This window comes from Lutra lutra, chromosome 7 (assembly GCF_902655055.1).
Source record: "Lutra lutra chromosome 7, mLutLut1.2, whole genome shotgun sequence".
Classification (NCBI taxonomy): domain Eukaryota; kingdom Metazoa; phylum Chordata; class Mammalia; order Carnivora; family Mustelidae; genus Lutra; species Lutra lutra.
In genome coordinates this window covers 148,167,554-148,182,806 of record NC_062284.1, presented here as the reverse complement: position 1 = coordinate 148,182,806, position 15,253 = coordinate 148,167,554, and the positions used below count along the sequence as shown (strand labels likewise).

Below are 15,253 nucleotides of genomic sequence, written 5' to 3'. Positions count from 1 at the left end.
CTGGCTCCAGGGTGTGTGTGGACCTGGATAGAGAGCAGTTGACATCACTGCTCAGAAGGAAGGAAATAAACAGGAGTGTTCATATTTATGTGGGTGTGGCTGGGTTGATCTCTCTCTGTCAAATAAATAAATAAAATCTTTTTTTTTTTTTAAAGAAAAGGATTGCATCAACATCTGAGAGGAGAACACAGACAGTAACCTTTTAGATCCTCAAGTGCAACAACTTCTTGCAAGATGGGTCTCTAAAAAAAGGGAAACACAAACAGAAATGAATTTTGGGACTTCACTAAAATAAAAATCTTCTGTGATGCAAAGGAAACAGTCGGGAAACTAAAAGGCAACTTATGGAATGGGAGAAGATATTTGCAAATGACACTACAGAAAAAGGGTTGATATCCAAGATAAATAAAGAACTTACCAGCCTGAACACCCAAAAAACAAATAACCTTTCAAAAATGGGCAGAAGGCATGAGTAGACACTTCTCCAGAGAAGACATACAAAAGGCCAACAGACACATGGAAAAATGTTCCACATCTCTTGTCACCATGGAAATATAAATCAAAACCACAATGAGATATTACCTTACATGAGTTAGAAAGGCTAAAATTAACAAGGTAGGGAACAACAAATGTTGGAGAGGATGTGGAGAAAGGGGAACTCTCTTATGGTGCGAATGCAAGTTGATACAGCCACCTTGGAAAACAGTGTCTAGATTCCTCAAAAGTTAAAAATAGAACTACTCTATGACTCAGCAATTGTTCTACTGGGTATTTACCTCAAAAATACAGATGTAGTGAATAAAGGGGCACATGTACCCCGATATTCATGGGAATAATGTCCACTATAGTGAATCTGTGGAAGGAGCTGAGATGTCCTTCCACATATGGATGGATAAGGAAGATGTGGTCCTTATATACAATGGAATATGACTCAGCCATCAGAAAGGATGAATACCTACCATTTCATCAACTTGGATGGAACCAGAGGGTGTTATGTCATGTAGAATAAGTCAAGCAAAGAAAGACAATTATCCTGTGGTTTCACCTCTATGTGGAACATATGGAATAGTGAGGAAGACCACAGGGAAAGTCAATTATCATATGGTTTTACTTACATGTGGAGCATAAGGAATAACACAGAAGATATTAGGAGATTTTTTTTAAAGAATTTTTTATTCATTTATTTGACAGAGAGAGATCACAAGCAGGCAGAGAGACAGGCAGAGAGAGAGGAAGAAGCAGGCTCCCTGCCAAGCAGAGAGCCCAATGCGGGGCTCGATCCCAGGACCCTGGGATCATGACCTGAGCCGAAGGCAGCGGCTTAACCCACTGAGCCACCCAGGCGCCCCAGAAGATATTAGGAGATTAAAGGAAAACTGAATTGTGGCAAATCAGAGGGGGAGATGAAGCATGAGAGACTGTGGACTCTTAGAAACAAACTGAGGGTTTGGGAGTGGAGGGATGGGTGAGCCTGGTGGTGGGTATTGAGGAGGACACGTATTGCATGGGGCACTGGGTGTGGTGCATAAACAGTGAATCTTGGAACACTGAAAAATAAAAAAAAATCAGGGAGGGAGACAAACCATGAGAGACTCTGGATTCTGGGAAAGAAACAAGGATTACAGAACTGAGGGTGGTGGGGGATGGGGCAGCCAGATGATGGGGATTAAGGAGGGCAGGTGATGCAATGAGCTCTGGGTGTTTTACACAACTAATGAAACTTTGAACACTACATCAAAAATTAATGATGTATTATTTGCTGGATAACTGAACATTTAAAAAAATATAGACTGTTTTTCACGTTTTTTAAAAATTTCTTTTCAGTGTTCCAGAATTCATTGTTCATGCACTAAGGAAATAAGGGCTTTGAATGACACACTGGACCAGATAAACTTCTTTTTATTTATTTGGGGCTTTCTCATTCATTTTGATAAGCTTAGGTAGAGGATTCTCAGGTGTATTGCAGTTTTTTTCCCCCAAAGTGTCACGTGACGTAATGAGCACAGGATTTTATACTGAACAGATGGAGCGTTGAATATTATATCAAAAGTCAATGATGTCCTGTAGCTTGGCTAATTGAGTTAGAAAAAATATGCAGCTCCTGGTTTCTTTGATCTGTTCTGTGTTTCGTAGTTTCTATATAATCTCTTTCTGCTCTTATCTTGCTATTTCCTTCCTTCTGCTATATTTAGGATTCAGCTGCTGCTCTTTTGCTAGCACCTTTAAGTAATGTCAGGTTGTTTATTTGAGATTTTTCTTCCTTCTTGAGGTCTTCCTGTATGCTGTGTATTTCTGTCTTAGGACCACCTTTCTGCAGAGAAATTACAGGATGGTGAGAGAGGTTTTCTACTATTTTCTTAAATTTATTTTTATTTTTTCAGTGGAGGTTTTATACTGCTGTGTGTGTGTGTGTGTGTGTGTGTGTGTGTGTGTGTGTGTGTGTGACCTTCTGGCTCTGCTGAGGTTCTTGTGATCCACAGTGAGTGCCATTGTGATTCTTATGAGGGTTTCATTGACACGCATCATGATATTTGTAATTTATTGATATTTAAGGACAAGAGGAAACTAATGTAACTGACTCTTTTTTTGCATGTTATTATATTTTTCTTCCTGTTACAAGTAAGTTTCTAAGTCAGAGAATGAATAGGTAAGCACAGAATAATGTCAAGGAGGCTCCCTTGGGGAAACTGCTTATTGGAGAGGAAACCCCAGACCCTGACAGGAAATATGCCATAGACTTCATCTGCACCTGCTCCTGGGATTAAAGACAGAATTGGTGAGGAGTGTGCACCTTCTGCTGGTCTGATACCCTTGTAGTTTGAGGTTGGTGTCTGGGCTCACACTGAGGTCCCCTCACTGTGTCTGTGGCACAATAATACACGGCCGTGTCCTCGGCTCTCAGGCTGTTCATCTGCAGATACAGCGTGTTCTTGCCATTGTCTCTGGAGATGGTGAATCGGCCCTTCACAGAGTCTGCATAGTATGTGTTACTTCCATCATAGCTAATACTTGCGACCCACTGCAGTCCCTTCCCTGAAGCCTGGCGGACCCAGCTCATGTGATAGTTACTGAAGGTGAATCCAGAGGCTGCACAGGAGAGTCTCAGGGATCCCCCAGGCTTCACTAGGTCTCCCCCAGACTCCACCAGCTGCACCTCGCACTGGACACCTGTAGATACAAGACATCCCAGTCAGGAATCTGTCACACACACCCATGGTTTCTCTCACTCATATCCTCTCACATCCTCAATTTGTTTGGTTTTCCAGAAATTACCTTTTAAAAGAGCAACAAGGAAAACCCAGCCCAGCACAAATTCCATGGTGAGTTCTCTGTGTTCTATCTTGATCAGTTAATGTGGACACCTGGAAATTCCAGGACTGGGGCTCCTCTCCCAGCTGAATGGTTTGGGCTGGGCTGTTTTATTCAGTGGAGGGAAGACCCTATTTGCATATCCTCTGAGTATATAGTTAGCTCCAGACTCAGGTTCAATTCTTTACAAGTTAAAAACAAAGATTGCATTGTTTGTGGATCACTTCGTTTAGATGGCACTTTGGCAATATGGAATATTCTTTTTGTTGTTGTTGTTTGTTTAAAAAATGCATTTATCGGGTGCCTGGGCATCTTAGTGGGTTAAAGCCTATGCCTTTGGCTCAGGTCATGATCCCGGATTCCTGGGATCTAGCACCCCCATCAGGCTTTCTGGTGGGCCAGGGAGTCTGCTTCACCACTACCCTCTCTCTGCCTGCCTCTCTGACAACTTGTGATCTCTGTCTGTCAATATAAATAAATAAAATGTTTTAAAAATGCATTTATTGTTTAGAAATGTTAGAACAGGACATCAATAATATAAATTCCCATTCATAATTAAGAATTCTATCAGAGCCAAGTTTAAATATACCTTTAATATATGAATGAATAAACTTTGCAAAAGTACTAGGACTATCAGTTTCCAAGCTTTCTGTTGTGTTCCATTGTCCTGTGTGTGTGTATGTGTGTGTGTGTGTGTTTTAAAGATTTTATTTATTTATTTGACAGAGAGGGATCACAAGCAGGCAGAGAGGCAGGCAGAGAGAGAGAGAGAGAGAGAGAGAGGAGGAGGAGGAAGCAGGCTCCTCACCGAGCAGAAATCCTGATGTAGGGCTCAATCCCAAGACCCTGGGATCATGACCCGAGCCGAAGGCAGACGCTTAACAACTGAGCCACCCCTCGCCCCAACTGTGTGTGTGTGAGAAGAGCTCCTATGTTGTTCAGGAACCATTTCTGCTGGCTGTGGAGAAGAGAACCAAAGGCAGCAAGAGGTGGACCAGAGAAGGTTAAGTTAGAAGCTCAGAAAGACCTGTCATTGGAAAGCGTGAGGCACCAAGAGCAAGCACAGCTTGAGGAGCTGTCCTGCTGCAGAAGAAACCTGTGTACGAACAAATCCAAGACTCAAGCACCAGCCTGTGGATGTTATGTCAAGTGGCCAGCCTCTGACTATGTCCATAACTCCCACATTCTTCACTCAGTTCCACTGCTAACCTCAGCTGTGAGCTTCAGTCACCACTGGGAACAGCAGCTGCTCTTTGCCTCAAACCAGGAGCCTTCTTTCCTTGTCACCAGTGCACAGAGAGGACCCATTTCTGCAGCCACACCTGCCCACATTGCTACAGAGTGTACTGGACATGTGTGGAATCTCCTTTTGTTGAGAATTGTTTTCCTGCATTACTGAGGCTCATTAGGAGGCTTGACACATGTGTGTCTCCTACTGTCCCAAGAACTTACTTACATTGAGCCATTGTGGATCTTGACTGTGGGTATTAACTGTGACTAGAATGTAGTCTCTGTCAAAACAGTGCAAATTTATTGCCACTCTGCCACCCTCCTGGTTTTCTATTTTAATCGGAAAATAAGAACCATTATGCTTTCCTGAAAACATGATCTCTGTTTCAGATTCTGTCCGTTTCTTTGTACAAAGTGTATTTAGAACAAAGGAGTGGAACTCCAATGGGAATGCCTCAGGAACTGCACAACCAGGAAGAAAGACCGTGTTGCCCCACATGGAGCCTCCTGGCAGCCATGTCATGCTTTGGGACAGAGGAGGTGTGAACCCACATTGTTCCTTGTAAGTGCTGATGATAACAGAGAGAGGGCATGGATTGCATGGAGCACTGGGTGTGGTACAAAAACAAAGAATACTGTTATGCTAAAAATAAATTAAAAAATGATTAAAAAAAGAAAGAAAAAAATTTATTTTTCTCAGTGTTCCAAGTCCTTTGCCTTTCACTTAGTAAATTCAGTCTAATGGGAGAGCAGTAAAGAAATAGATAAATAATAAATAAATTCTACCCTTCAACCTCTTAGAAGGATTTACAGGGACTTTTGACAACAAACGTGGCAGGGAAATTCAATTCCAATTCAACTTCAGGTTGGAGTTCTGATCTACCTCTGTTTTCATTTTCTCAGCTCAGATTCTTTGACCTTTCTAGATGAGTTCAGGACCTCTGTTCTGTCTCCACATCCCCCAGTTTCCATCCCTGAATGCATCTTGTGCATCAGGAAGACTGCAAACTGGCCATGACATCCAAAATGCACCTGTGTTCACTGCTCAGAGACATGGAGTGGTGCTAGTAATATTCCTGCAATTCTTGTCCTTGGGGAGCAGCCCTCACTACTTGCTCATGGCCCCGGGCTCACTGCCAGGAGGTGCATTCCTCTCTGAGTCTCCTAGTGAGTGAGGTTATGTAGGTGGATGAACTATGTCAACCATTAATGCAAAATAATATAATAATTGCATAATATTTAATCGATTTGCTCATTCAAAGAGCAAGTGAACCATAAGACAACTGGATCAGAGCAAAGAGAGAAATAAATTGGGATATTCTGAAATAAAACACTGGATTTCAACTTTAAACTTCAGCATATACAGAAGAAGGAATTGATCACACCCTCGTTGCTACAAGAAAATGTGGGATGTAGTAGTTAGGATGGTGGAGAAGGGGTCGCTATGATTGGATTTCTGGAACACAGCTAGGTAGTCATCAAGTCATTCTGAGCAGCCAAGAAGTCAATCAGAGGTCTGAGAAAACAAAACCCTCTAGTCTTCAAATAGAAAACTGACCTCCTTTTGTTATGTAGGAGGTGCAGAGAGTTGTCTTGGGACAGATATAACTGTGGGGGTGACATCAGGGATGGAGCCTGCTTCTGGAAGATACATCAATATATTGTAGCAGCAGAGCACAAAATCTGAACTTTTAGAAGTGTGCTACTGTGGGGATGTGGCTGGCATAAAGGTGCTGATGTGGCAAAGTGGGGCAGAATTCTGGGGTCTGAGGTCTGCTGAGTCACAAGAAGGATGTGTGGCACCATTGTGACGCACAGATGCTAGGCAAAGAGCCTGGAACCTGGTTGAACAGTGAGTCTAAGTGCAGGCTTTCTGCTCTGATTTGCCATAAACAGTGAACCACAATCTGGTCATGTGACCTCTTTCCTGAGACCTGCGGGCAAATGGAAAAAGGTATGAGACTCTCCCCTGGAGGAATAGCATGGGTCCACACCATAGGAGTCCCTAGAAGTTTTGAAACTCAATCTTGTGCCTGAGATACAGCAGCTCAGACACAGGTAGGGTGAACATCGTTTTCAGACAGAAACATTGGAGAGAAAGGGGTTGATTGCTTTTCTGTGAGGGCTCACTAAAGGTGGGGTCTATGTGAAATTTCAACCTCTGCCTAGAGAGAAGATGCCATATTCAACCTACCCATCAGTGCCATCAGAAAGCAAAACAGTGGCACCTAGAGGAGGGCAGACACACCTACAGCAAGCCCTGTCCCCTGCTCCCAAGATGTGCCTTTCCATGAGGGCAAACCCCCTGAGAGTAATCATAGCAGGCACCTTCCCCAGAAGATCCACAGAACAATTCCATCTCAGCAAGTTTAATGATCATAGAGTGTGGCACACTTTCAGTTCCCGGGGAAGTAGGCTTAGCTTTCTTTCTTTTTATTCTTAAGTTTTTAATTTTTATTTTTGATTTATTTTCTGATTCATCTTTCTTTAGGTTTTATATTACTTCCTCCTCATTTTTTAGGTTTAATTTTTATAAATACACATTCTTATTTTTTCTATTTTTAATTTTTTCATTGATATATATTTTCTTTTTTTGTGATCTATATTCTATTCAGGAAGCATTCATAATGACAAATCCTCAATTTATATGTCTTAATTTATTCCCCTCATCTTATTTTATTCTCCAGAAACAAACAAACAAACAAACAAAAAAAAAAAAAAAAAAAACAATGAACGGATGAACAGACACTTCTGCAATGAAGATATACAAATGGCTAACAAACATATGAAAAAATGTTCATCATCACTGGCCATCAGGGAGATTCAAATCAAAACCATTTTGAGATACCACTTTACACCAGTTAGAATGGCCAATATTAACAAGACAGTAAACAACGTGTTTTGGAGAGGGTGTGTAGAAAGGGGAACCCTCTTCCACTGTTGGTGGGAATGCAAGTTGGAGCAGCCACTTTGGAGAACAGTGTGGAGATTCCTCAAGAAATTAAAAATAGAGCTTCCCTATGACCATGCATTTGCACTATTGGGTATTTACCCCAAAGATACAGATGTAGTGAAAAGAAGGGCCATCATTAACCCAATGTTCATAGCAGCAATGGCCACATTTGCGAAACTGTGGAAAGAGTCAAGATGCCCATTAATAGACGAGTGGATAAAGATTTGGTTCATATATACAATGGAATATTATGCCTCCATCATAAAGAATAAATATCCGACATATGCATCAACATGGACACATCAAGAGGAGATTATGCTGAGTGAAATAAGTCAAGCAGAGAGAGAATCAATTATCATATGGTTTCACTTACTTGTGGGGTATAAAGAATAACACGGATATTTTGAGAGAAGGTGAGCAGAAGAGAATTGGGGAAAATTGAGGGGGAGATGAATCCTGAGAAACTGGACTCTGAGAAAGAAACAGAGGGTTTTGGAGTAGGGGGTACTGGCATTAGGTGAGCCTGGTGGGGGGCATTCTGGAGGACGTGTATTGCATGGAGCACTGGGTGTGGTGCATAAACAACGATAATTGGAGCACTGAAAAATTAAAATAAAATTTGAAAAAAGAAGATATTGAAAAGAAATGAGAGGATGGAAAAATTCACCCTAGAAGAATGAATAAGATGTAGATCTCATTCCCAGGTTTTTAATCAATACAAACATAAATATGAAGTCTGAACTAGAATTTAAAGCGATGACTTTAAGTATACTAGCTGGCCTTGAAAAAAGGTTAGAAGACACTAAGAATCCCTTACTTCAGTGATACATGAACTAAAACTGAATCAGGTCCAAATTAAAAACAAACAAACAAACAAGCTCTAAAACCAAGACACAATCCCAAGTGGAGGCCAAAAATATAAGGATGGATGGTGAGGAGCAAATTGGTGGTATACAAGATAAAATTATAGAAAATAATGACTGAGAAGATGATGGATTCCAAGATAATGGACCACAAAGGTAGACTTAGGGAACTCAGGGACTTTTTGAAACATAATAATATTTGTATCATAAGCGTCTCTGGAGGTGGACAGAGAGAAAAGGAGGGATTAGGTTTATTCTGTAAGATAGTAGCTGAAAAGTTCTGTAATATGCAGAAGGACACAGACATGAAAATCCAGGAATAACAGGGAATTCACATTAAATTCAACAAAAGCTGATAATCTCTAAGGCATATCATAGTCAAACTGAAAAAACACAACACAGAGAAGGAAAGAATCCTGAAAGGAACTAGGGAACAAAAGAGCTTAACCCTCAGGGCTTTCAGACAACACAACTCTATAATGTGATGATCAGAATCAAATCTCACAGAGTCATCACATCCACATCTTCTGGAAAGTTTGAAAAATCATCACCCTTAAATGAAAGTTCCAGAAACTCTAGGAAACCCTGACTCCCTTGTACCAAGGTTCTCCTTGTGTGTGTCCACTGCATCATTTCACAGAGCCCTAGGGTAGTCAACTGGTTAGTCATATCTGTCAGAGGGAACATGTGACAAACCCACTCTGAACCTTATTGAAGGAAATTATCAGGTACTTTTCACAACAAAAGCAGCAGAGAAACTCCGGAGCATCAGTGCTTGGGTTCATGTGTCACTAATGTCTTTATCTGTTCCAGCTGCTGTAACAAGGTACACAGACTGAGTGACTTTAAACAACACACACTTATTTCTCACATTCTCTTCTGTAGTCTCGGAAGTCGAATATCAAGGTGTAGACAGATTTGGTATCTGGAGAGGCTACACATCTTAGAGTGTCCTTTCCCTGTCACCTCACATGGGGCTAGGAGGCAAGGGTCTTTCCCAGTCCTGGTGTGTAAAGGCCCTAATACCATCATGAGATTGCTGTCTCCTGACCTAAGTGTTCCCTGAGACCCCTCCTCCTCATCCCATCACATTGTCATTAGGATTTCCCTGTGATAGTAGAGGTCACACACATTGAGCTGACAGCAACAACTAAAGGATCAGTTAGTTATTCACTGCAGGTGGAAGGCCCCTCCAATCCAGCATCTCAACCTGAGGATTCTCATGGATCCAGTAGAAGCTTCTGGTCTCTGTGTGCACACAGGGGACAGAAGACCTTCAGAACCACCTGGTGATCTTGGGGAGTGGACACCTCCCCCTGCAGACACTGGGTAGAAAACAGTCTACTTCTATCATTATCTTTTTACTGTGGGGCTTCTATGGAAATTATTCTAATTTTCCAAGGATTCATACTATTTTATACTTAGAATGGTTAGTTTCCTCTTTTCTTCTTTCAGGTTCACACATGTTTAGTGGAATTAGTCATCACATTATTGCCTGCTAGGTCCTTGACCTTCATTCCTCTCTCTCTTCTTTCTGCCTCACAGATGAAAAATCTAACAAGAAATCACCTGTTCTCCCTCCTTTGATGCAGATGGGAGTCTGACTCCACAAAAGCCCCTCTCATGAACAGGGCCCCATCCCCGCCACTGACTCACAGTACAAAAGCTGAGCCAGTGTCCTTCACTGGATCCTTCTATGGATTTATGTCTTGCTGAGAGACCAGCCCTACTCTCAATAGACACGACTGTGAAGGTGATGATGGTTTTATACACATGTGTGTGTGTGTACACGTGTGTGTGTGATCTTCAACTCCACATCCACACCATGTCCTGGTGGGAGTCTGTCAGTATCCCACGGTGCTACTAACATTGATGTGAACATGGTTCAAGACAGTGACCCCCACCTGGGATATTTCATCTCTTGCTTTGGTTTGTTGATGCCCTTGTAGCCTCCTGTCAGGCATGCATGTTATGCCACTTTTGGCAACCTTACACATTTTTTTAAATTTTTAAATTTATTTTCAGCATATCAGTATTCATTGTTTTTGCACCACACCCAGTGCTCCATGCAATCCGTGCCCTCCAATACCCACCACCTGGTTCCCCCAACCTCCCACCCATGCCCCTTCAAAACCCTCAGATTGTTTTTCAGAGTCCATAGTCTCTCATGGTTCACCTCCCCTTCCAATTTCCCTCAACACCCTTCTCCTCTCCATCTCCCCTTGTCCTCCATGCTATTTGTTATGCTCCACAAATAAGTGAAACCATATGATAATTGACTCTCTCTGCTTGACTTATTTCACTCAGCATAATCTCTTCCAGTCCCGTCCATGTTGCTACAAAAGTTGGGTTTCATCCTTTCTGATGGAGGCATAATACCCCATAGTGTATATGGACCACATCTTCCTTATCCATTCATCCATTGAAGGGCATCTTGGTTCTTTCCACAGTTTGGCAACCGTAGCCATTGCTGCTATGAACATTGGGGTACAGATGGCCCTTCTTTTCACTCTATCTGTATCTTTGGGGTAAATACCCAGTAGTGCAATTGGAGGGTTATAGGGAAGCTCTATTTTTAATTTCCTGAGGAATCTCCACACTGTTCTCCAAAGTGGCTGCACCAACTTGCATTCCCACCAACAGTGTAAGAGGGCTCCCCTTTCTCCACATCCTCTCCAACACACGTTGTTTCCTGTCTTGATAATTTTGGCCATTCTAACTGGTGTAAGGTGGTATCTCAATGTGGTTTTGATTTGAATCTCCCTGATGGCTAGTGATGATGAACATTTTTTCATGTGTCTGATAGCCATTTCTATGTTTTCATTGGAGAAGTGTCTGTTTATATCTTCTGCCCATTTTTTATATGATTGTCTGTTTTGTGTGTGTTGAGTTTGAGGAGTTCTTTATAGATCCTGGATATCAACCTTTTGCCTATACTGTCATTTGCAAATATCTTCTCCCATTCCGTGGGTTGCCTCTTTGTTTTCTTGACTATTTCCTTTGCTGTGCAGAGACTTTTGATCTTGATGAAGTCCCAAAAGTTCATTTTCCCTTTTGTTTCCTTTGCCTTTGGAGACATATCTTGAAAGAAGTTGCTGTGGCTGATATCGAAGAGGTTACTGCCTATGTTCTCCTCTAGGATTCTGATGGATTCCTGTCTCACGTTGAGGTCTTTTATCCATTTTGAGTTTATCTTTGTGTACGGTGTAAGAAAATGGTCGAGTTTCATTCTTCTACATATAGCTGTCCAGTTTTCCCAGGACCATTTATTGACGATACTGTCTTTTTTCCACTATATATTTTTTTCCTGTTTTGTCGATTATTTGCCCATAGAGTTGAGGGTCCATATCTGGGCTCTCTACTCTGCTCCACTGGTCTATGTGTCTGTTTTTATGCCATTACCATGCTGTCTTGGTGATCACAGCTTTGTAGTAAAGCTTGAAATTAGGTAACGTGATGCTCACAGTTTTATTTTTGTTTTTCAACATTTCCTTAGCGATTCGTGGTCTCTACTGGTTCCATACAAATTTTAGGATTATTTGCTCCTAAAATCCAAATTTTAGGATTATTTGCTTCTTTGAAAAATACTGGTGGAATTTTGATTGGAATGACATTGAAAGTACAGATTGCTCTAGGCAGTATAGACATTTTAACAATGTTTATTCTTCCAATCCAAGAGCATGGAATGGTCTTCCATCTTTTTGTGTCTTCTTCAATTTCTTTCATGAGTGTTCTGTAGTTCCTCGAGTACAGATCCTTTACCTCTTTGGTTAGGTTTATTCCCAGGTATCTTATCGTTCTTGGTGCTATAGTAAATGGAATCGATTCTCTAATTTCCCTTTCTGTATTTTCATTGTTAGTGTATAAGAAAGCCACTGATTTCTGTACATTGACTTTGAATCCTGCCACGTTACTGAATTGCTGTATGAGTTCTAGTAGGTTGGGGGTGGAGTCTTTTGGGTTCTCCATATAAAGAATCATGTCATCTGCAAAGAGAGAGAGTTTGACTTCTTCATTGCCAATTTGGATACTTTTTATTTCTCTTTGTTGTCTGATTGCTGTTGCTACGACTTCTAATACTATGTGGAACAAGAGCGGTGACTGTGGGCATCCTTGTCGTGTTCCTGATCTCAACGGGAAGGCTGCAAGCTTTTTCCCATTGAGGATGATATTTGCTGTGGGTCTTTCCTGGATAGATTTTATGAAGTTCAGGAATGTTCCCTCTATCCCTATACTTTGAAGCGTTTTAATCAGGAACGGATGCTGGATTTTGTCAAATGCTTTTTCTGCATCAATTGAAAGGATCATGTGGTTCTTCTCTCTTCTCCTATTAATTTGTTTTATCACATTGATTGATTTGCGAACAATCAACCATCCTTGTAACCCAGGGATGAATCACACCTGGTCATGGTGCATAATCTTTTTAATGAGCTGTTGGATCCTATTTGCTAGGATCTTGTTGAGAATCTTAGCTTCCATATTCATCAGTGATATTGGTCTGAAATTCTCCTTTTTTGTTAGGGCCTTTGCCTTGTTTGGGGATCAGAGTAATGCTGGCTTCATAGAAAGAGTCTGTAAGTTTTGCTTCTGCTTCAATTTTTTGAAACAGCTTCAGGAGAACAGGTGCTATTTCTTCTTTGAAAGTTGGGTAGAATTCCCCAGGGAATCCGTCAGGTCTTGGACTCTTTTTGTTGTTGTTGTTGTTGTTGTTGTTGTTGTTGTTGTTGTTTTTAGTTTTTATTTCTTTTCAGTGTAACAGTATTCATTGTTTTTGCACCACACCCAGTGCTCCATGCAATCCGTGCCTCTCTAATACCTAACACATGGTTCCCCCAACCTCCAACTCCCCAACCCTTCAAACCATTAAGATTGTTTTTCGAAGTCCGTAATCTCTAATGGTTTACCTCCTCTTCCAATTTCCCTCAACTCCCTTCTCCTCTCTAACTCCCCTTGTCCTCCATGCTATTTGTTATGCTCCACAAATAAATGAAACCATATGATAATTGACTCTCTCTGCTTGACTTAGTTCACTTAGCATAATCTCACTGGATAAGACCTTTGTCCACTTCTACTTTGATTGTATAACTTGGGCTTCTTCCCTATGAAATTCTTCTCATTTTCCAAGGATTTGGCCCATTGTCTATTTAGAACGGCAATTTCTCTAGTTTATTCTCCTAGTTTTCATCCTCGTTTAGTGGAGTCAGTCATCACAAAGTATCCTTTGATTATTGCCCGCAAGCTCCTTGACCTTCATTCCTCACTCTTCTCCTCCCACCTCACATATGGGAAATCCAACAAAAACCCCTGAGTTCTCCCTCCTTTGATGAAGGTGGGAGATTGCCCTACAGAAGGGCCTCCAATGAGCATGACCCCATCCCTGCCACTGACCCACAGCACTCACAGTGAAACAGTGTTCTTCCTTGACTCATGAAGAATTTATGGCTTGCTGATAGGCCTTCCTTGCTCTCAGAAGACATAATGGTGAAGGTGATGAAGGTTTTATGTACTCGTGCCTGTGTCGTCTGTGTGTGTCTCTTTGTGGTCTTCAGACTCCACATCCACACCATGTCCTGGTGTGTTTCTCTCTGCTTTGCCAGTCTGTCAATAATATTGATGCTGTGAGCATGTTTCTAGACAATAACACACAGGACTCTTACTTCCCTTCTTTGGATTGTTGATGCCTCTGTAACCTCATGTCCTGCATGCACTTTAGGCTGTTTCTAGCAAGCTTGAATGTTTAGCTAGGTGCTCCCTTGATGCATAGTGATTGTACCTGGGAATCCTGAAAATAGTCAGATGATGTGCATGGAGATGTTTGAAAATCATTGCTATTTAGGGGGACAGGAAAAAGCAAGTGCAAGTGACACAGACTTTTGTTCTTGTTATTACAGTTGTTCTCCAACTTTTAATTTTTTAAGTCAGAGAGGGAAGGGGTAAGCATGGAATCACATGCCCAGGGATGTTCCCTGGGGAAAAAGTTGTAAATAGAGAGGAAACACTGGACCCTGACAGGAAATCTGCCCATAACCTCCATCTGCAGCTGCTTCTAGGGCTTAAAAAAGAAAGGGTGAGTAGTGTGCACCCCCTGGTGATCAGATCCCGTCATACCATGAGGTTTGTGTCTGGGCTCACATTGGAGTCCCTTCACAGTGCCTTTTGCACAGAAATACACAGCCGTGTCCTCAGTTCTTAGGCTGTTCATCTGCAGATACAGCGTGTTCTTTGCATTGTCTCTGGAGATGGTGAATCGGCCCTTCACAGAGTCTGTGTAGCTTGTGCTACCTCCACCAGCATCAATATTTGAGACCAACTCTAGCCCCTTCCCCGGTGCCTGGCGGACCCAGCTCATTCCATAGCCACTGAAGGAGAAACCAGAGGCTGCACAGGAGAGTCTCAGGGACCCCCCAGGCTTCACCAGATCTCCCCCAGACTCCACCAACTGCATCTCACACTGGGCACCTGCAGACACAAGACATTCTAGTCAGGAAACTGTCAAATACCACGGTTATCTCCTTCCTATCCATTCACATACTCAATGTCTCTTGTTCTCCACGAATTACCTTTTAAAACTGCAACAAGGAAAACCCAGCTGAGCACAAGCTCCATAGTGAGTTTTCTGTGTTCTGTCCTTATCAGTGAATGGAACACCTGAGAACACCAGGGCTGGGGCTCCTCTCCCAGCTGCATGATCTGGCCTGGGCTATTTTAATTATAAGAGGGAGGGTCCTATTTGCATGTCCTCTCACTATAAAGGAAATTTGGCAGGTAGCATCCTCAAGACGTCAGACACTCCAAGCAGGTGGGAGGATCCTGGCAGAATTTTATAGACATGGTATCTTCCACAACATTGTTCTTTCTCATTTTGATATTGTCATTACATAACAACCATTATATTTTT

General features: G+C 41.9%; 1 gene segment (V, D, J or C); it reads right to left on the bottom strand.

Moving 5' to 3' along the window:
• Positions 1-2,569: 2,569 nt before the first annotated feature.
• On the bottom strand, positions 2,570-15,028 carry LOC125104234 (immunoglobulin heavy variable 3-23-like). The segment is given in 3 exon segments: positions 2,570-2,580; positions 14,488-14,814; positions 14,916-15,028. Coding segments are annotated over 3 exon segments (375 nt in total).
• Between the last annotated feature and the right edge of the window lie 225 nt (positions 15,029-15,253).